This window comes from Aspergillus chevalieri, chromosome 3, assembly GCF_016861735.1.
Source record: "Aspergillus chevalieri M1 DNA, chromosome 3, nearly complete sequence".
Taxonomy (NCBI): Eukaryota; Fungi; Ascomycota; class Eurotiomycetes; order Eurotiales; family Aspergillaceae; genus Aspergillus; species Aspergillus chevalieri.
The window spans coordinates 3,487,635-3,508,692 of record NC_057364.1 but is presented as its reverse complement, the minus strand read 5'-3'; the positions used below and the strand labels follow the sequence as shown (position 1 = coordinate 3,508,692).

General features: G+C 49.2%; 4 protein-coding genes across 4 annotated transcripts; all 4 read left to right on the top strand.

Annotated features, from left to right (window-relative positions):
• Positions 1–384: 384 nt before the first annotated feature.
• Positions 385–2,851, top strand: ACHE_31205A (uncharacterized protein; the record flags this gene model as incomplete). Its single annotated transcript, XM_043277908.1, has 5 exons — positions 385–581; positions 634–1,728; positions 1,783–2,145; positions 2,195–2,412; positions 2,463–2,851. The coding sequence occupies 5 exons, from the start codon at positions 385–387 to the stop codon at positions 2,849–2,851; spliced, it is 2,262 nt and encodes a 753-aa protein (XP_043135740.1).
• Positions 2,852–6,045: 3,194 nt separating this feature from the next.
• ACHE_31204A (uncharacterized protein) lies at positions 6,046–10,565 on the top strand (the record flags this gene model as incomplete). Its single annotated transcript, XM_043277907.1, has 10 exons — positions 6,046–8,247; positions 8,310–8,324; positions 8,386–8,520; positions 8,578–8,760; positions 8,812–9,157; positions 9,228–9,460; positions 9,512–9,790; positions 9,846–9,956; positions 10,019–10,124; positions 10,180–10,565. The coding sequence occupies 10 exons, from the start codon at positions 6,046–6,048 to the stop codon at positions 10,563–10,565; spliced, it is 3,996 nt and encodes a 1,331-aa protein (XP_043135739.1).
• Positions 10,566–14,689: 4,124 nt separating this feature from the next.
• On the top strand, positions 14,690–16,529 carry ACHE_31203A (putative phthalate transporter; the record flags this gene model as incomplete). Its single annotated transcript, XM_043277906.1, has 8 exons — positions 14,690–14,919; positions 14,970–15,009; positions 15,058–15,186; positions 15,242–15,311; positions 15,370–15,417; positions 15,468–15,831; positions 15,880–16,341; positions 16,406–16,529. 8 exons carry the CDS (start codon positions 14,690–14,692, stop codon positions 16,527–16,529), a joined length of 1,467 nt encoding a protein of 488 aa, XP_043135738.1.
• A 1,022-nt stretch (positions 16,530–17,551) lies between these two features.
• Positions 17,552–20,800, top strand: GCV2 (glycine decarboxylase subunit P; the record flags this gene model as incomplete). Its single annotated transcript, XM_043277905.1, has 2 exons — positions 17,552–20,690; positions 20,745–20,800. 2 exons carry the CDS (start codon positions 17,552–17,554, stop codon positions 20,798–20,800), a joined length of 3,195 nt encoding a protein of 1,064 aa, XP_043135737.1.
• Positions 20,801–21,058: the final 258 nt, after the last annotated feature.

The window sequence follows — 21,058 nt, the reverse complement described above, 5'->3', positions numbered from 1 at the left end:
TCCGGTCGATATAGAATCAATGTGTTTGTAGATAAATGCCAATATCCAATATATGAACAGTCCGATAATTCCTGGAGTTTATATAAACCTGTCATCCAGGTCATATAGCACCAAGATGCCCTTCCGGAATCCATCCCGCTCGCTTATACAGTCCCGGAATCAACCCAGCGTCAGTGCAGAACCCCCTGCCCCCAATTGGCATCAATTGAACGGCGAGAATATAATGATAAGCAAACATATGTGGCGATCTCGAGAAATAATCGTTGGCTCATTGATATTGGTCTCTCGGAATGCACCCGGCATGACCAGGCCTTACAGTCACGTGTACCGGAACGTCACCCGAGACACACCTCTCATCCCTCTACTCATCTTATGCGCAACAAGATGCAGTCTCGAAGGTCCGCAAGAAGCGAAAACACGCCCCGTCGAAGAAAGATAGCCGTCGCGTGCGAACCATGTCGAGAACGCAAATCTCGATGTGATGGCCAGAAGCCGATTTGTGGACCATGTACACGCCGCGGGTATCCTGTTGACCGGTGTGTTTTCAAGGCATCTAATGTCCGGTCAGCTAATGATGAGGAGTAAGTTGCTACTGGCGTGGTACTTCCTGCAGCTACTAACTCAAGGATACAGGTATCTGCAATCCCTGCATAACCGAATTCGAGAGTTGGAAGAGACATGCAAGACCGTCATCGGGTCTGCTCCTGGATCAACGGGACCTATTCCTGAGGACCATCAAGAAACGGAGAATCCCATTGGAGCCTTATCCTCCGTGCCTACAGATCCAGGACGACATGAACCAGAGCCGGCCCAGACTTCCACTCCAGTGTGTCCGCCAAGATCCCACCTTGAAGTCCCCGAGCAAGATGCAAATGCGTATTCCTCGTCGCGAACAGACACAGATCAATATGCTGAGTCCCCATTTGCCCGCAGCAACATAACAGCGATGGGATTTATCGATCCTGTTCAAGAAAGGCCTTTTAGCCGGACAAATGAATATTTTGGGAGTTCTTCGACTGCTTCTCTGATGCGTCTTTTGGCTCGGGGTTCTGTCCGCGGATCAAAGTCAGTCAGAAATAGTCCCAGCCGGCATGCCCCTGGGACAAGCCAGTTTAATACAACCAGTAACATATCTTTGCCGGAAGTAGAGCCCACACAACCTCATCATATTGACAGCTTACTCCTTCCGCCGCGAGACCTGGCAGATCATTTACTGGAATGTTTCTGGGATCGAATCTACAGCTTGTATCCTTTTTTTGATCGACAAAGCTTTCAAGATGCATATGAGAATCTGTGGCTGCCACGCAATCAACCAGGGAAGCAATTGAATGAACTGAACATTGGCCTTGGATCTAAGTCCGTTTCTGGTTCAAGATCCATTGTATTCATGTGTTCTTTGAATTTGATCTTTGCCATTGGCTGCCACTTCGCCAATTTGCCAGATACAGAGAAGGAAGCCACGTCACTTCCGTTCTTTCTGCGCGCGAAACAGCATATTGGTCTAGATCTGCTCGACGTGCGAAATATCGGAGTGGTGCAGACGCTCTTAGTTGCTGCGCTATTCCTGCAAAGTACACCTTACCCACATAGATGTTGGCATTCAATCGGGGTGGCATGTCGAGTCGCGCAGGGCCTTGGGCTCCACGAGGCGCAGTTGGATGAGTCCCAGGATCCGTTGGAACAGGAGATACAACGACGAACATGGCATGGATGCGTGATGATGGATATGTTAGTCCATGACGACCAAACTATCCTCTGAAATAGAGTTGCTGATAGAGACAGGATTGTGAGCATGACGTACGGCCGGCCGAGTATGACGTCTCATTTATCTCGTGTCCCGCTTCCAGGTACGCTCGAGGCCCCCGATAGTCCATCCACGATGGCCTTTTACATCTCCACGATCGAGCTGTACAGTATCCTGGATATCATTCTGTCGGATGTGTATAAAGCCTGGCGAGGCCGGCCAAACACACCATCAAGTTCGACCTTGAGACAAGGTGGACTGGCCGTTATAATCGATTTGGAGGAGAGGCTCCTCGACTATGAATCTCACCTCCCCTGGTTTCTTAGCTGGCGCGAGAATATTCCAATTACAGGACCATCTCATTTGGTCTTATCACGCCAAAGAAACGTATTACATGCCAGGTACGGATTATTCCTGAATCCTGCCTTGGGTAACAGACTAACAACTCAGATATTTGTATCTCCATCTTCTTCTCTACCGCCCGATCTTTACCCAACTTTGCGATGTACCCCGTAATCCAGGAAACACCTTAGCACCGAACACCATCTCCTCAACAATCATCACAAAATGCGCTGGCGCATGTGTCCGCGCTGCTATAGATCTCGTCTCTCTAGTCTATGAGACATATCAAACGTCAACCACTGACACATGGTGGTATAACGGATTCTGTACATTGCCCCTATCCGTATCTCTTTGTCTACCGGCTGACGAAACAAAGATACATCAACCGCAGCTATGGTTCTGATAATGTCCTACACATGCCATACCGTCACAGACCCAGACCAAGATACTGTCGACACAGTGTACCATAAATGTGAAGAAATCCTGCGCCACATGGAACCATTCAGCATCTCTGCGAGGAATACCTTGAACTTCCTACAGACGGCTCGAGACCAAGTAGCTTCTGCGTCTCGCGGACGAGTCGATACAAGCGCCCATGTTGACGACCAGAATACTCAACTGGATATCAATGGTACAGCCTTTGCGGATGAGTCTGCACAGGATCACCTGTTTTGGGATACCTCGATGTTCTTGGTCGATGAGTTGGGGTTTCTGGGCCCGTTTGATTTTCGTAGAGCCGGAACTATTGACAACTTGACAACTTGACTGTGACGCTGGCGCTGTCTGGTGGGAATCATCTCGACATATTGCGGAGATACCGACTATACAATGCTATAACGTAACCCACATGCGAATGTCACACGAAATCGCTCCGACGCGACTTCTGACTTCTATCACAAATATCACCACAACCAAATATGCCTCAGGAAAATGATAAAAGCCAAGTAATATTGGCCCTTCAAGCTATGCGAAATGACAAAAAACTGAGCGCTCGAGCAGCTGGAAAGATCTATCACGTGGATCATGAGAAGCTTAGTCGCCGCCGGCGTGGCATGCAATAACGATGCAATATATCAGCCAATCCACGGAGGCTCACTGATTTAGAGGAATCAACGATTGTTGAACACATACTTGATCTAGATTCCAAAGGGTTTCCTCCTCGGTTGTCTGATGTGGAAGATATGTCCAACCGATTACTCGCAACACGCAACGCGGGACGCGTTAGGGTAACCTGGGCTCGCACCTTTGTCAAAAGGCACCCAGAGCCCACGGCTCGTCTTAATCGGAAATACGACTATGAGGGAGCTCTATGCGAAGACCCAGAAGTTATTCGTCGTTTGTTTATGCTTGTTTGAAACATAATCGCGAAATATGGTATCCAGGAAGCAGATATCTATAACTTCGACGAAACTGGGTTTCAGATGAGAGCAATCTTGACTACAATGGTTGTCACAAGCTCCGAACGACAATAGCAAAGCAAAAATAAACAGCCTGGCAATCTTGAACACTGCTGATATCCTTACAAAAGGCACGAGGAAGATAATGCATAAGATGGATTTGATGGAAGCAGAGATTCGTAAACTTCGGGCGGCAAATGAGGCACTTAGCAAACGCCGGAGGGCTAAAGAAAACAAGTCTAAGGAAAGGAGGGTCGCTTTCTATACAGGAAGATTAAGAATTAGGGGATCAAATAGAGGTTGAGGTACAACTGAAGGAGGAAACATGCAATGGGGCTGGTCGGCGACTGTGGACCGAGACACGCGCACGGCGCTGTGGCAATTGCGGAAAAGGCGGACACAATGCGCGTTCCTGTCAGATAGTAGTTCTAATGGGATTTATGTGCATTGGTGGAAATGATGGGGTTAAAGTCGCGGCGGAGCGATTTCGTGTGACATTCGCATGTGGGTCACGTTATAGACAAGTAATCGACAACTTTCACGGTGCTCTCTCATCGACAAATCTCAACACTTCGCGTCCTTTGCATTGGCCAGCCTTGGGAATAGTCGATGGGCATTCTCAAAGTTGATCTTGTTCCTCAATTCGTGGCTCATTGCAAAACCCTCCAGATCCTCAAGGAATGCCGGATACGCCGTGATTGGGGCATATGGGAAATCACTCTGCCTCATATTAGCAACCCACCAAAAGCAGCACGAGTGAACAATTGTGTACTCACCCCATAAAGAATGTGATCATGCGGAATCATCTCCAACGCCATCCGAAGCACACTAGGCGACGCAGAAAGTGCCAAATCGAAGTGGAAGCTTCTGAACGCTTCCATTACCTTCTCATGCGTTGTCCCCATACGATGGTTCACCATGAAGTCCGGAGTCTTGCGCATAGGCGTTGCAACTCTAGTGATCAGATACGGCAGCGCACCGCCAGCATGCGACAGAATGACCTTACAATTGGGGTACTTCTCGCGAGTACCCATTAGAATCATATCCATCGCTGCCCGGGTAGTTTCGTGTGGGTAATCGATGGCTGGCTGAGGCAGCTTTGGGTTTACAGGGTTGGTACGTACGGGATGAGTAGGGTGCACGAAAACAACGCATTGACGTCGGTTGAGCTCAGCCCAGACGGACTCTAGCGATGGATGTCCCAGATAAGTGTCACTATCCCCGTAGCGGGTGAAGATGACGACGCCATCAGCATGGAGCGTATCCAACGCATAGGCTATCTCAGTAAGAGTGGCTTCTGTGTCTAGAAGGCTTGGGAGGGATGCGAAGAAGCCAAATGTCTGGGGTTCCTTGTTGCGGAGATCGGCGGCATATTCGTTCATCTTGCGCGCCAGGTCAAACGAGTCTTGACCATGCAGGATACAAGCTCCTGGGGCCGTGACTGAGAGGATGGCTGTTTTGACTCCTAAGCGCTTCATGAGGAGCTTGGAGCGTGTTGAACTCCAGCTTGGCGTCGGCCAACCACTCGGGTCCCCTGAATGCATTGTTAACAACATGACAGACTCAATGGGAAAGTGACTATTTACCTCCAGCGTTCTCGATCGCTAATCATTCATGCTCTGTTAGCCTACTCAAATATTTTTTTAAAAAAGGAACTTACCCTTTGCATAAAACGACGGTACATAGTGATGATGAGTGTCAACCTTGTTCAACGGAGGGGCGTCTATCCATTGCAGAGCATGATCTTGCATCCAATCCGCTGCTTTACCGGCCATTTTCTGCTTAATTCTGATTTGAATATACACACGACTAACAGAAGAGCGAGAATTATAGAAAGAAAATGCGATGTTGGAGACTCCGACGTCATGGTATAAGAATGTAGGCCGGAATCAACCCGGTTCGGGAAACATTCCGCACACTCGGGAACAGGAGTTCTTCGGAGTAATCCCGGTAGCCCAGGTTCACGACAAATGAGAGACGGGTTGGCAGAACGAGGAAAATAGGCATACTGCTAAGCCTTTCGAAAGTAGTCTTATGTGGACTGTCTCCAATCCTCCAGTATGAGGTCTGGTTGCCGGATTATCGCCTTGCTATGAACATTCGATGTCGGTTATTTTCTATGGCGCACGGACACTTCGAAATTTACCATCTTCTCATTCCAGGAAGTCACATAAGCCCCGGGACAATCTCTTTTTCTTCGCTTCCCTTCTTCGGTGTCATCAATTTTCCTTATCTCAGTCTCCTGTTCCTGCGAGATATATTTGGCATCTGCAAGAAATCCTCTGTTGACAGACATGTCACATGACCCACCTGGCCGTGACGCTCCACGGTTGGTTGAGATCTTCGATTCGTAAACTCCCTGCAGTAATGGATCGACATTAAGCTCAGCTACGCCCTTAGTCCCGTTCGCTAATAAATCCTCTGGCGCCGCGCACCATGTCCGACAAGGCTAACACCCCTGAGCGACGACCCAGTCGAACTTGGCTCCTGGTAAAATTATCCGGCTACCCTTCTCTCTTATTGCACTCAACTTATCACCATTCTGGACCGGCCTGATTCATAATGGACTCCTCCAATGACAGTGACAGTGAAAGCGTCCAGTCGTCACAATCCTCCCAAAGCGTTGGCGAGAGAAATGTCAACCTCCGCTCAGCACTTCCCGAAGCCATTAAACGTGGATCGGTGAAAGATGTACGAAGGCTCCTGAAGCAGCGTGGTGCAGTTCGCATTCGATTTAAGCATCATTTCGACAGATACTTGAATAAGCCTGACTCTGAGACTACACCATTAATGCTAGCGGCGGGATTAGGGCACATTGACATCGTAGACTTGCTGCTCGACCACGGCGCGAGTGTTGACGACGTGACTAGCTTGGACAGCTCGGCTCCAATACATCTGGCTGCCCTACACGGCCAAAGTGGAGTGGTGAAGCTCCTTCTCGATGCCGGTGCACCGATCAATGACAGGAATGCCGATGGATGGACGCCACTGGAGCTTGCCTGCAAATGGGGTCACCTTGAAACCGCCAAATCACTCATCAGCAGAGGGGCTGATCCGAATCGTGCCGATACTAACGGGTGGAATTCTCTTAGTTATGCAGCCAGGTATGGGCAGCCACATATTACCCGCTATCTTCTGGACCTTGAGACAGATATCGAAGAAAATGGCACCGTTGTTCATAAGAAACTTGTCAATCGAAACGAAACTGCAGACAAAAATAAATATACGCCTCTTATTGGAGCAATTCATTATAGCCACATTGACTGCGTGAAGCTACTTCTTGCAGATAGCGACGTGGACGTGACTATCCAAGACTCTGATGCCGAAACAGCTTTGTGCATGGCAGCCCGAAAGGGTTACATATCCATCATGTTGCAAATATTGGGAATGAAAGTCTATTTACCGGATGACCCTGTGAGTGGGACATCTTGCATTGCATCTTCGTCCGAGCATTACTATGTCGAGCGTACTTTGTTACGTCGACACGGGCAGGCAATGCGAACGCCCGAAGAGCAGGCCAGGACAATGTACTGGGCGGTCGCCAATGGGTGCCTGCAGCTGACAAAGAGCTGCCTCCAACACCAGCCAAACTTGGCTAAATGGTCCCGGATGGGGGCAACATGGCTTCATGTGGCTGCGAAATATGGTAGACATCAGCTGCTTGAGCTGTTTGCCGCTCAAGGACTCGATATCTGCGCTATGGCAAGTCAAAGCATGACGCCTCTTCACCTGGCCGCACAAGGTGGCCACCGAGTTGCCGTCAAATGTATCCTTCAAATCCTACGACGAAGGCCCAAAAAGGCGAAAGAGCCGCCAGCAGGGGTCTCATCATTTCCAGTACCAGAACTGGTCCAATTCATCCTGCAACCGAATGACGACGGCGAATCATCTCTTACGCTCTCCGGAAAATCGAGTACCCGGGGCGGTAGTGATATTCTTTGGGGTGAAATTGAAAAGTTCGCTGAATCGGAACGTAACTTTGTCGAAAGTCTTCCAATTGGCCTTGAAGATTTACTGGAGCTTGCAGCGCAATTTGAAAGACCTGGCAAAGAGCGCATGTTGAAGATGCTACTGCAACAGACCACCAGCAAGAGATTTAGTGAAGAGTCCAAGCATTGGACGGCTTTGCACTGGGCGGTTGCCAGCTCCCGAGCAGTCATCGTCTGGTGGCTGCTTTCCAACGGCGCGCACTTGAGAAGCGAAGAGATACAAACAGCACTGCAGATTGTGGAGAAAAAAGCAAGTTATGGGTACGGGAGCTCTGAAGTGGACCTACTCATGACTGATCTTCTGCGGAACCCCCCTACTATATCAGCGCGTGCGGTGAACGGAGACGATTATCACCTACCAGAATTGCCGACATTCTCTGACGATCTTGAAGAGGTTCTTGATCACGATGGCATCGTCGTCGACTTCTATTGCCACGATAAAAAATCTGATTTCAAAATCAAGAGAAGGAGCCTTCGAGCAATCATCTACGAGGAAGGCCCGAGTGGAGTCATGGAAAGCGTTGGATCATACGACTGCAGTAACTTAGAAGGACTCAAAGATCAGTTAGAAACCATTCGACAAACACAGTATAGTGGCAAAACCACATTCATAGAACCGGTTACAAGGACTTTGGATTTCAAGCCGCATTCGGCAGAGATTCACACAACAGGGCAGGAATCATTCGAAACTTCATCAAGCCATAAACCTACGCTGCCGTTTGCGCCAGCTGAGAGACAGCATGGATTTCGATGGATACATATTCCAGCTCATGATGTACGAAGGAATCCCGAACCTACAACCCAGATTATCCATTATTGACAGCTAATTCAATCCAGATAAAATTGGCTGAGGTTGGTACAGAGAGATCTCTAGCCACGTTATTTATCAACTGGATTAACAAATTCCATGTAGGATCTCATCACGCGCATTATCAGAGATTCAGGAAAGAAGAAGCGACAGCATGCCTCTTTGGTCGATCTTCTGAAGCAAACCTCGGTCGAAGTCGCTGCAGGAGGTGGGAAGCGATATATCAAACCACAATGTGTCGTACGTCTAGAAAGAGTGTGTTCAAGCGTTTATGATGGAAAACTAACTCCCTTGAAGAGAGGACAATTTGACGATGACGTATGGACCAGCAACAAGTCAGGTGTCAGCCAGGACGCAATTGGTGAAGACGACAATGATGATGATAAATACGATGATACCAACGAAAGCACCGACGCGAACACATATTTCGAAAGATCGAGTGAGGAAGGCAGTGCAGGCAAACAAAGCGTTGCCCTCTATGTATGCCACCTGCAAGCGTAAACCTTTATTATTGCTAACAAAGAGTCCTAGATGCCTTTTTTAACATTGGTGAATGTTCCAGGTGTGACAACTGGCATTGATGTAAATGAATCCACGCGACAGTATCTCAAGTCATATGCGCCGTCACAACGTTCTCATGAGAATTGCTCCTCGAAAATACCCTATGGACGGATGACTCTGGACCAATATTATTACACTACCATTCCTGATAGTACTGAAAGAGACCACGATCAAGTTCTCTCACGCTACCTGGCATGGCAAGAGTTTAGATACTTTAAGGATCACGGCATGAAGTTGACTGAAGTCCACGAACAGTCCGGTAAATCCATCAAGATTTTTGCGGTCGACCAGTTGTGGCTGTGGATCGTTGATGAGAGTATGTGAACTTGGCCACTACCGTGGAAACTGTCCAATTTTTTGACCTTTCAACCCTGACTTCTTTATAGGCACCATTATCACCGCCACCACGAGCGATTTCGAAGACTTTGTAGATATCGTTTTCGATACACTAGTTTCTGCGGATGCAAAAGGGGATTCTCCACGGGCCCAGTCTGTGCACTCTATGATGGAATGCATCTTGAAGATTGTGACTGGACCGCGAATGCAAAGTGTGTCTGTAATGGGAAAAGAAAAGCTCAAGCAGCCAATGGAGGTCTTTCGTGAGTCGATCAGACATGTGGTAAGATAACGAATTTCATTGCTGGTCTGGGGATTGTTGCTAATGAAGTAGGCCGATGTCGAGACGGAAATGTCCCGGAATTTTGTGAATTCGGTTGCAAGAGGGCATTTCAACATACTGCCCAAGCGGGAAATGGGAAAGGAGTTCCGTCTTCTCTACGAGATCAAGGATATCAGGGAAGAGCTCAATATGCTCAGCTCGTTGACTGAAACTCAAAACAGGGTTTGGAGACAAGCTCGTCTACCGAAGTATCCTCATTTTCAGACGCCTCATCAGGCCTCTCTAGAAATCAAGGAGGTAGTTCGTGAAGCAGAGTCGGCTCAGGACGCGGTTTGTCTAGCAAATTTCTCGTTTTATACAAGTGACCCTATCCTGACATTTACAGATCAACACACTTCTGGAATTGCGGCAGAAGCATGCTGGTAATCAAGATGCGGAATTCGGACGGCAACAAGCAAATACTACCATGGTCTTTACCATTGTTACCATTATCTTCGTAAGTCATGAGCCTAACCTGAGTCTCACATGTTCGACGCTCTAACGTGCTACAAAAAACAGCTTCCCCTCTCGTTTCTGACATCTCTCTTTGCATTAGACGTGTCTGCCTTCCCTCACGAATCCGGCGACGTGAAATACAAATCCGCCTGGATCTTCCCCATCATTTGTAAGCCCTATGTGCCTCCACCGCAACAAGTCAGTTGAACTAATACCTCAAAAAGTCGGCTGCACAGCTGCATTCTCGATCCCATCGATCATCGTCGCCTTTAACATCAATGACCTAATACTGGTTCCTTACTATCGCTGGCGATCTTCAACGCAGCCTGACAGTAACCGAATCATGGGAGCGGACACTGTACGTCAGCTAACAGAGGAGGCAGACATTAGTTCCATCTGGTCGGATGCGGTCAAGGAATATAAATCGAGTATGTCTCGGCCCAAACTTGGTATTATGTTTATTCTTTGGTTACTGTGGCGTCCGTCCCGGCATAGGCGTCGGAGGACCACAAATGATTGCGAAACTGGAGGCGGTGGTAAAGTTGGAGACGAGTCTCATTTGAGAAGCGGCGATGAGAAGGATTCTCGGCGTTCTGATATCGGAAATTGAGATGAGCCGTTCATCGTTTTTCAACCTACGCTTTTCGGTCAGACATCAAGTACAAACATCCTGGTCAAGGTATAATAGACAGCTTATATATCACCTGATATAATCCTACTTGATCATTCCCGCCACCTCACAGATTCTGATTTCAACTTGTCAGACCTTCGGTACTACCTCAGATGTTTGCTTCTGCAGGCCATAATCAAAACATAATCTGGTCAACATCATGGTCTGAACGTCGTTATCATCGACAGATATCGACGATGAGTCTCCTACGTCTTCCAATGAACTTATACTCTACTTGGCCCCGTTATTGGAATATTGTTGGAATATCAACTCCTTATGCCTGGTGAACTGTCGTTTCTACAGTGTGCTGAACTCTTATCTTTACCGGCACAATTTCCATTTCTTCAATGACTCAGCACTGGGGTGGGCAGCGGAACACGGACGATGGTCGACTGTACAGAGTACAGAAATGCTTCGATGAAGGCACCCAAGCAGCAGTCTGCGAGGATGGCCCTGAGATAGCAATTCTTAGGGCTGCAAAGAAAGGACATGACTCCGTTGTCAAACTGCTCTTGTAAAATGAACTAAACTCAAGCAACATCAAATCGCGCCATCGCTATAATAGACCGCTGTTATTAGCAGTGGAAATTGCCATGTACCTGTGGCCTGTATACTATTTGAGCATGCAGACAAACTTACAAAGGATCAAATATCATTGTCTCTGTTGGCATGCCAAGGGAATACATACATAGTAAAGCTATTCATGGAGATGGGCTGGCATCCTGACTATCAACATTACACGGTATGGCAGCAGCACAGCATCAATGATTGCAGGTGAGGAGGTTATGTAGAAATAGTGTGATATCTACTCCAAGCCAGGCCTGATCCAAATTTTCAACAGCCTCATGGGCTGAATGTTGATCACACACCCATTTGATATGCTGCTAGGTAAGGGCATATCCAGGCAGTTCACGCTTGATTGAACATGGTACAGACGCCAATCCTGTAATCTGTAATGGGATGACCATAATTCTCATCTGCTCAGCAATTGAAAGGAGACATATAGAAGCTGCTGATGTCATTCTAAAGCACATGGAACTTAATAATCTTCCCATGAGTGATAATGACCAGGCTGTACTCCTGTGTGTCACTGCTGCATGTGATCAAGAAGTACTTTTACAACAATCGCTAGACCATGGCTGTCATCCAGATGCGACACAGAGAAGACTGGAAGCTCCTTTCAGAAAGGATCAGCTACTGCACTTACATGGGCAGCTGTTCTCAGGCATGAAAAGATTGTGTTGCTGCTACTCAATAATGGTGCATACAATGGCGAGCAACTACTTAAGGCAGCGATTCTCGCGGGAAATCTGCAAATTGTGAGAATGCCGTTGGAGAAAAGCGCAAACCCAAATAACATCGACATATTCCGAATCCCAAATATGCTGCCTGGGAAGCTTGAGGTTAAATACAAATACAATTTTCTACTAGAGCATTGCTTTGACCCGGCAGACTTGGAACAGGAACACGACGTTATAAGGTGGTTGCTCAGGAAAGGGCATGTAGCGGTGCTCCAAATGCTGGTATATCGAGGAGTGGAGCTTTGCGATTTTACAATCACAACGCTTTCCCCTATCACAAGTCTTCGAATGGTTTTATTGTGGACAGCATGGGTAGAGAAACAACAATCGAGCTCTCATTCAAGCATGGACGTGCGCTACCCCCGCCAGGTCCAAATGCAGTGCTCGGTGCAATTTCGAAGCATAACGTCTCCACTGTCAAATTCCTCCTGAGCAGAGGATATTGTCCACTTAGGCACGGTCATCTTCCATTTGAGTTGACATGTACCTCAGAACGAAGAACGCACGAAAGTTTGTACTTTTCCGTAGAAAGTACAGAAACTATTATCAAGTTACTCTTGAACTACGGCCTTGATATCAATGCCAGGAATTATAAGCAGCGTACGTGCTTATTTGAAACTATTGGCGTTAGCTCGTTAGGCCTTCTGGAAAATGGTGCATATGCTCTAGCCCAGGACCAGAGAGGCCGGACACCACTGTTCGTTTCGACATAACGCCCTCCTGTTCATCGGGGAATTGCACCTGGCCGACCTTCTATCAGGGTGGGCTAATTGCTCAGACTTTACTATCTGTCCAGTTGCTCTTCCTCAAGCATAAGTTCTGCCATCATTCTACTGTTCCGTATTGCTATAGGGATAGAAGGGAATGAGAGAGCTGATCAAGTAGCAAAGCAAGCAGCCAATAGGCCTCCAGGGACAGGCCCAAAATAGACCTCTCTGTCCTTTGCCCACAGAGCTCTGACAGATGCCCACGACAGCACAGAAGCAGAGATGGCTTGCCAGGGAGCTGAGCCAGCGATCCCAACAGGGTCGACCAACCTACAGCCACAGAGGAACTGACAGCTTGACCCCTTGGTCACCTTAGCTGCAGTGATCCCCAAGCACCTAGCAAGCCGCTATTTTCAACTGAAGTCAGGACATGCAGCAGTTGGGCGCGCCTACATCGGATCCAGGCCTAAGAAGATGCAACCTGTAAAGGTTGTGGCTTATCAAGAGAGACAATAACACCATCTCCTCTTTGGATGCCGAAAATGGCGACACCAACAAGCTCTACAGGGATCTGAATTGGTTATGAGACCAACTGCTGCGAGAGGCACCCGCAAGGACGATTTCTAGGAGATCCCAGAGCTACCAGGGCGCTGCTACGATTCCTAGTCAATACCAGCATAGCTCTACCCTAGCACACATACAGCGAACGGCGGAAAGGGCCTGAAGAGATGATGAACGGGGACTGGAAGAATTGGAAGAGGCAATTAGAGCAGGAGAAGGGTATCAGGGAGGGTAGCCTAAGATGAGACTCAGTCATAGGCCACACCCATCTTGCTCCAAAAACACAAGGAGAGCACTATGCTCAAAAGCCCTGCGCATATAGGCGGCTTGGGGCAAGGAAAAGGACCAGAAAGACTATAGAAGGAGGCTTGCCTCAGGAACTCACAGGGACAAGAGGCCAAAAGTTAGCTACGACCCTGAATTCACGGAATATGGCCTTTAATAGCCCCAGGGCTCGATATGGACAATAAACTTTATTAGAAAAGAGGAGGAAAAAAAAAAAAAAACGCTCATCTGTGCTCATCTGTTTTGTCTGTTCGTGTCTCGGCAGAAATATTCTTTTCATCAGAAGCAGTATCAAAATGGAAACAGTGTGCTCTGTTGTGTTTGCTGTAATATTGGGTATCACATAAATATGCCCTCGGCTTCTTCTCAGTTATCTCTCGTCTGTCCTACTCTCGATCTTTTGCGGCATATCCTTTGATCTGTACGAACATCACAAGCACTTTGAGAAGGACGAGGATACTTACGACCACCGGAGAGATATATCTAGTCAAGCGATCCTTGGTATTTGTCACGAACCACAACAGATATCTATGACTGAGCTGATTGGACGCTTGTTTAAAAGGCTATCTTGACATAAACCCGAGTCATATTGTGGAATATACCACAACATGGTCTGTTTAACGTGCAGAAATCGCCGTTGCCGATGGACCGACAGCGAAACCAACAATGCCTTGGAAAGTATGCAGCTGAAGGTCCGGGTCTCTCATTGACAAGAGACTAAATCGCTATCATTGCTAGACGACAAGGGAGATACTGACGTCCTACAAAGTACGACCCAGAAAAACTCCAACCCACAGAACCATTACCATAAGGGCCATTGAAAACAAAACTCACAAACAAACCTCATATCTCCAACCGCACTGACGCGCCAAGAGGGCAACGTACATGTCTCGACGTCAGATTCGTCTATCCCCGCATTCTACCCCGGATCGACGGTCTAGCCGCATCTCTCCGTCGTATCAAGTGCCAAAGACGGTTTTCCTGCGATAGTACTAGTCCTGTTTCAGGATATGTCCGAGGTTGTTGTGCGGGTATGGCGGTCTATTCCGTTCATGCCTGGGCTTGCCATGGCCCTTGAAGTACGATAATGGAGGGGAAGCTCTGGGGAGTTTACGGGGTATAAATATCCCATGCGGGGTTGATATTCGATATCACTGTCTTGTTTGAACTTTTATCATTATTTACCTGTTAATTCAGAAGTCTCGCCATAATGGCACATGCAATTAGCGAGAAAACAGACGAAAAAGACTGGGGAGATGAGAAAATCGAAGATGTCGGTCAACCAGCGCTCAACAATATCGACTACGATGAAGAGTACACCTATCAGGAACAGCGCAAGATAATTCATCGAGTCGATCGACGATTGGTCACCATGACCGGACTCTCATATTGTATTTCGTTGATGGACCGGACGAATCTGAGTATGGCAGCTGTGGCTGGGTAAGAATAATTGCCATTCTTAAGACAATGATGAACTGACCGGTGATTAGCATGACCAAAGATCTGGCGCTGGATATCGGATACCGCTATGTATGTTCGTGCCTACATTTGGCCTACCACAAGCTAATATCGTGACAGTCTCTTGTGGTTCTTCTGTTCTTCGTCCCCTATGTCCTATTCCAGCCTCCGATGACGGTGATAACGAGGAAATTGGGTCCTACCTTTTTCTTGGGGAGCATTATCGTCGCATGGGCTGCCATTATGGTGGTACGTACCAGTATTTTGTACTTTGACTGATGAAGCAAGCTGATACTTTCGCTAGGGAATGGGTTTCACGAAGAATTGGAAGGACATGCTTGTTTGTCGTATACTCCTCGGTCTTCTGGAAGCAGGTATCTCAACCTAATGACACATTCTGACTTAGGTCGATTATATCTGACCTTCTCATAGGTTATTTTCCCGGTTGTGTGTACCTTCTGTCCAGTTGGTACGTCCGGTGTGAGTCCATTCAATACCAGCCTTACAGACCAATTCGCTAACTCGGACAGACGACGTTCAAAAACGCTTTTCCATATTCTACCTGATCGGCTGTGTGGCATCAGCACTGTCTGGTATCCTCGCCTTCGGACTGATGCAAGCCGACGGTCGTGAAGGATTGGAGGGTTGGAGATGGATCTTCATCCTGGAGGGCGTGATCACCGGCGTAATAGGAATCCTTGCGTTGATATTCTTGGTCGACTTCCCAGACAGGGCACACAAGTCATGGAGATTCTTGACTGAGAAAGAATGTGCCTTCATCGTCCGGCGTATCAATCGAGACCGTTCTGATGGCGATTCCGAGCCATTCAGTCTAAAGCGGTTTATGAAGCCCGCTCTGGACTTGAAGATTTGGGGATTCGCGATGATTTTCCTGTGAGTGCATACATGAAAACATTTCGATCCAGCACTAATATCACCCAGTTGTGTCACCGCCGTCACTTATGCCATCGCATACTTCCTCCCTATTATCCTTCGCGAAGGCATGGGCTATGGCATCGGCGCTTCGCAATGCCTAGTCGCGCCCCCGTACGGATTCGCCGGCATCGTCATGTTTGCCGGTGCATGGGTAGGAGACAAGTATCGCGTACGAGGAGCCATTGTGGCATTCAATGCGTTGCTTTGCATCCTTGGCCTGCCCATGATGGGCTTCGCGACGGGAAACGCCACACGCTACGCAGGCGTGTTCTTTGCCGTAGCCGGATCGAATGCCAATATTCCCGCAACCATGGCATATCAAGCTAACAATATTCGAGGACAATGGACTCGTGCTCTGTCCAGTGCCACGCTTGTTGGTTTTGGAGGTATTGGTGGGATCGTCAGCAGTGTTGCGTTTCGATCGCAGGATGCGCCGGAGTATCGGCCGGGAATGTGGACGACTATCGCGTGAGTCCTATGTTCCTTCCGTCTTCTGTTTTATCATGGTAGGATGCATACTGACTAGTGATAGTTGCAATCTCTTGATACTGGTCATCGTCCCGGCACTCAGCGTGTGGTTCTGGTACTGTAATAAGCAAGCAGAGCGTGGAAAGAGAGTTATTGAAGGGGCACCAGACTTTCGATACACTATATAGGGTTTGGATGAATTGGACCGTGCATCGAGGATAGTTGGTCCATGCTATTGGAGGCAAGACCACCATATGTCAATATAACCCTTTTAGGAAACCCGTTCTCGCTCGTTTTTCTTCTACTATTGGCTGCCAGAGTACCTACGAGTGCGTAAACTAACGCGTTGGATTAATATAAGCTTGCGCAATGCGGTTTCCCTTACTTTGGGCCTTCCACCGCCACCGCAGTGAGCGATACATATCCACCAATGTGCCCATGGCGACCGCTATCCTAAGTAGTGTACATTCGACAGTCTATACCCTATGATAACAACTTGCGACATCTGCCTATTCCAATCTCCTGCCTTTACGAACCAGAGCAGCCCGACAAACTGTAAAAGCAAGCACCGTGCGACTTGACAGCTGGTTTGTGCGCGATAAGGATTTGCGCTCAGGTGCTGCAGGAAGCTGCATAACCTGCAGGTAGTCTACATAGTATGTATTTGTATGCAAATGAAGTGCAGGTTAGGATCTCCATCAGTATCTGTCCATCGTGTACACTCGATCTGGGGAGTATCTCACCAACTTTATCTTCCCCGTGTTACTCCGTGCTGGATATAAAATGCATTCCGCGGACGCGAGGGTATCCTTTTCCGACGGGAAAGTGGTGAGCTTATCGTTATCAGGCGTAAAACCGCGTATTGTGGGGAAGGTGCCACCGCCTCCGCCGGGCTTTTATACACTCCTATTGGCTGAATTGTGACGTTATCGTGGTTTTCCGGTAAGTTCCCCGTACGGCCGCGGGCAAAGAAAGAGGGACAGAGCTTCGCGATTTCATTTCGGACGGATTTTTTCTTCTGGTTCTTTTCTTTTTCTGTGGCACGTCTTCTTCTTCTCACTCTCCTCTCTTCTCTTCTTCATTCATTTCTCCCTCTTCATGTATTGACGTTATTGCCATTGACAGAGCTCTGATCTACCAAGCTGCTGTCTCCCGTCTATACCCCTCTGACCTCTTATCTAGTCCTAGCGGACTCTCATTTCTCCCCAGTATGGCTGCCTCCTGGTACGCCTTGAGAGGCACTCGCCAGCTGGCCCTGCGCGCGCATCGATTGCGCTCCGCACCCTCGCCAATTGCCCTCCGGAGAACCACTCCGTCGCCTCTGAACGCATGCCGTCGTACCCTACACACGACTACACAGCAGCCGCCCCGCCGGGCAGTTTACACGAGCACATTGGCTGAGCACGGCGAGCCTCATGTCCAGGATGCGTTCCAGCCGCTAGACACCTTCCCTAGACGCCACATTGGGCCGTCGCCAGACGCCGCGGAGCAGATGTTGGCGAAGCTCGATCCTCCGGTGGCGTCGTTGGATGAGTTTGTTGCCCAGGTGTTGCCTGCGGACATCCTGTCGAAGAAGGACTTGAAGGTTACGGATCCGAATGCGGACATTAAGCTGGAGCGGGATAATGTGCATGGCGGTGTTGGGGAGACCGATATGTTGAAGTTGCTAGAGACGTATCGGAAGCAGATTGATGTCTCGGGCAAGACGTATCTGGGTACTGGGTACAATCCTACCATTGTTCCTCCGGTTATTCTGCGCAATGTTCTTGAGAACCCCGCCTGGTACACCAGTTACACGCCTTACCAGCCGGAAATCAGCCAGGGTCGTTTGGAGTCGTTGCTGAACTTCCAGACCTTGACTACCGATTTGACTGGTCTTCCGTTCGCCAATGCCTCTGTTCTGGATGAGGCCACGGCTGCTGCGGAGGCCATGACCATGTCTTTTGCCCTCCTTCCTGTTTCCAAGCAGAAGAAGGCCGACAAGGCTTTCGTTGTTTCGCACCTTTGCCACCCGCAGACCATCGCCGTGATGCGCTCGCGTGCGGAAGGATTCGGCATTAACCTGGTTGTTGGTGATGTCCTGGCCGACGACTTTAAGCTGGTCAAAGAGCAGGGTGACAGCTTGATCGGTGCTCTCGCTCAGTACCCCGATACCGAGGGTGGTGTCTACGATTTCCAGTCTTTGGGAGAGGCCATTCACCAGGCTGGTGGGACTTTCAGCGTTGCCACTGACCTACTCGCTCTGACTGTTCTCAAGGCCCCTGGTGAGTTTGGTGCTGACATCGCTTTCGGAAATGCCCAGCGACTGGGTGTCCCTATGGGCTTTGGTGGTCCCCACGCTGCCTTCTTCGCATGCTCCGACAAGTACAAGCGCAAGGTTCCTGGTCGTGTCGTTGGTATCTCCAAGGACCGTCTCGGCAACCCTGCCCTGCGATTGGCTTTACAGACCAGAGAACAGCACATTCGTCGTGAGAAGGCCACCAGCAACATCTGTACCGCCCAGGCCCTTTTGGCCAACATGAGCGCCATGTATGCTGTGTACCATGGACCGGCTGGTCTGAAAGCTATCGCTCAGCGTATCATGTCGATGACCAACGTTCTCCGGGAAAAGCTCGTCGGGTTGGGTTACAACGTACCTGTCCGGACAAACGCGGCCGATGGCGGTGTTGTGTTCGACACCATTACCGTTGAGTTGGGCAGCAGCAAGGACGCTGAAGCTCTGGTTGCCCTTGCCCGTCAGAACGATATCTTCCTTCGTCACGTTTCCCCTGAGAAGATTGGTATCTCTGTGGACGAGACGACCGGACGCGAGGAACTGAAGGCTATCCTGAACGTGTTTGCCACCCACGGATCCAAGGGTGAAGTCAGCTTGAACGAGAACATCGGTATCGCACCTGTTCCGGCTACCTTTGAGCGTACCTCTGCCTACTTGACTCACCCGGTTTTCAACACCCATCATTCCGAGACCCAGATGCTTCGCTACATCCGTCACCTTGAGTCGAAGGACTTGTCGCTCGCGCACTCGATGATTCCTCTGGGATCCTGCACAATGAAGCTAAATGCTACCACTGAAATGATGCCTATCTCGTGGCCCGAGTTCTCAAAGATCCATCCCTTCATGCCTGCCGACGTCGCCAAAGGCTACATCCAGATGATTGACGACTTGGAGCAGCAGCTTGCGGATATCACTGGCATGGCTGAGGTTACCGTGCAGCCCAACTCTGGTGCTCAGGGTGAGTTTGCTGGTCTTCGTGTGATCAAGAAGTACCAAGAAGCGAATGGTGGATCTAAGCGCAACGTTTGCTTGATTCCCGTTTCTGCCCACGGTACCAACCCGGCTAGTGCCGCCATGGCCGGTATGCGTGTTGTTACCATCAAGTGCGACACCAAGACCGGAAACCTGGACTTGGCTGATCTCAAGGCCAAGTGCGAGAAGCACAAGGACGAGTTGGCTGCGTTCATGGTTACCTACCCCAGCACATTTGGTGTCTTCGAGCCTGGTGTCAAGGAGGCTTGTGAACTTGTCCACCAAAACGGTGGTCAGGTGTACATGGACGGCGCCAACATGAACGCTCAAATTGGTTTGTGCTCGCCTGGCGAGATCGGTGCCGACGTCTGCCACCTGAACCTGCACAAGACCTTCTGTATTCCCCACGGTGGTGGTGGTCCTGGTGTCGGTCCTATCGGTGTTGCAGAGCACCTCCGTGCTTACCTCCCCTCGCACCCTGCTAGCGACCATCTCAAGTCGAAGCGCGCAGAGACTGCGTCGCCTCCCATCAGCGCCGCCCCCTGGGGTAGTGCTAGCATCCTCCCTATCGTCTTCAACTACATCAACATGATGGGCGCCCGCGGCCTCACCCACGCAACCAAGATCACCTTGCTCAACGCCAATTACATCCTCTCCCGCCTCAAGGAACACTACCCCATCCTCTACACCAACGACAACGGCCGGTGCGCACACGAGTTCATCCTCGACGTCCGCAAGTTCAAGGACACCTGCGGCATCGAAGCCATCGACATCGCCAAGCGTCTGCAAGACTACGGCTTCCACGCGCCCACCATGTCGTGGCCTGTCGCCAACACGCTGATGATCGAGCCCACGGAGTCTGAGAACAAGGCCGAGCTTGACCGGTTCTGCGATGCTCTCATCTCCATTCGGAAGGAGATCGCCGCTGTCGAGAGCGGTGAGCAGCCCCGTGAGGGTAACGTGTTGAAGATGTCGCCGCACACGCAGCGGGATCTTTTGACTAGCGAGTGGGATCGCCCGTACTCGCGTGAGACGGCTGCGTACCCGCTGCCGTGGTTGTTGGAGAAGAAGTTCTGGCCCTCGGTCACCAGGTTGGATGATGGTGGGTCCCTTTCCCTTTCTTTTACATATTTAATGATATGCTAACGAATTACAGCCTACGGTGATCAGAACCTCTTCTGCACATGCGGCCCCGTTGAGGAGACCGATTAATGATACCCGTGTTTCTTTTTCCTTGTTTCAACATAACATGCTTGCGTTTGGCGGCTTTCAACATTTTCTTTAATATTGTTCTGGGCTGGTTATGAGTGGATGACTGTAGTACGATTGATTCAACATAGTCATGATAGACATGGGTGGCGTTCTTGTTTGCTTTATTTCCGTTTCACTTCAACATGCTGTACAGTACTCGGTAATCGAATCAAAAGCATCTTTATCGTTATCGTTATTGTTATCAGTAGTTCTAATCGA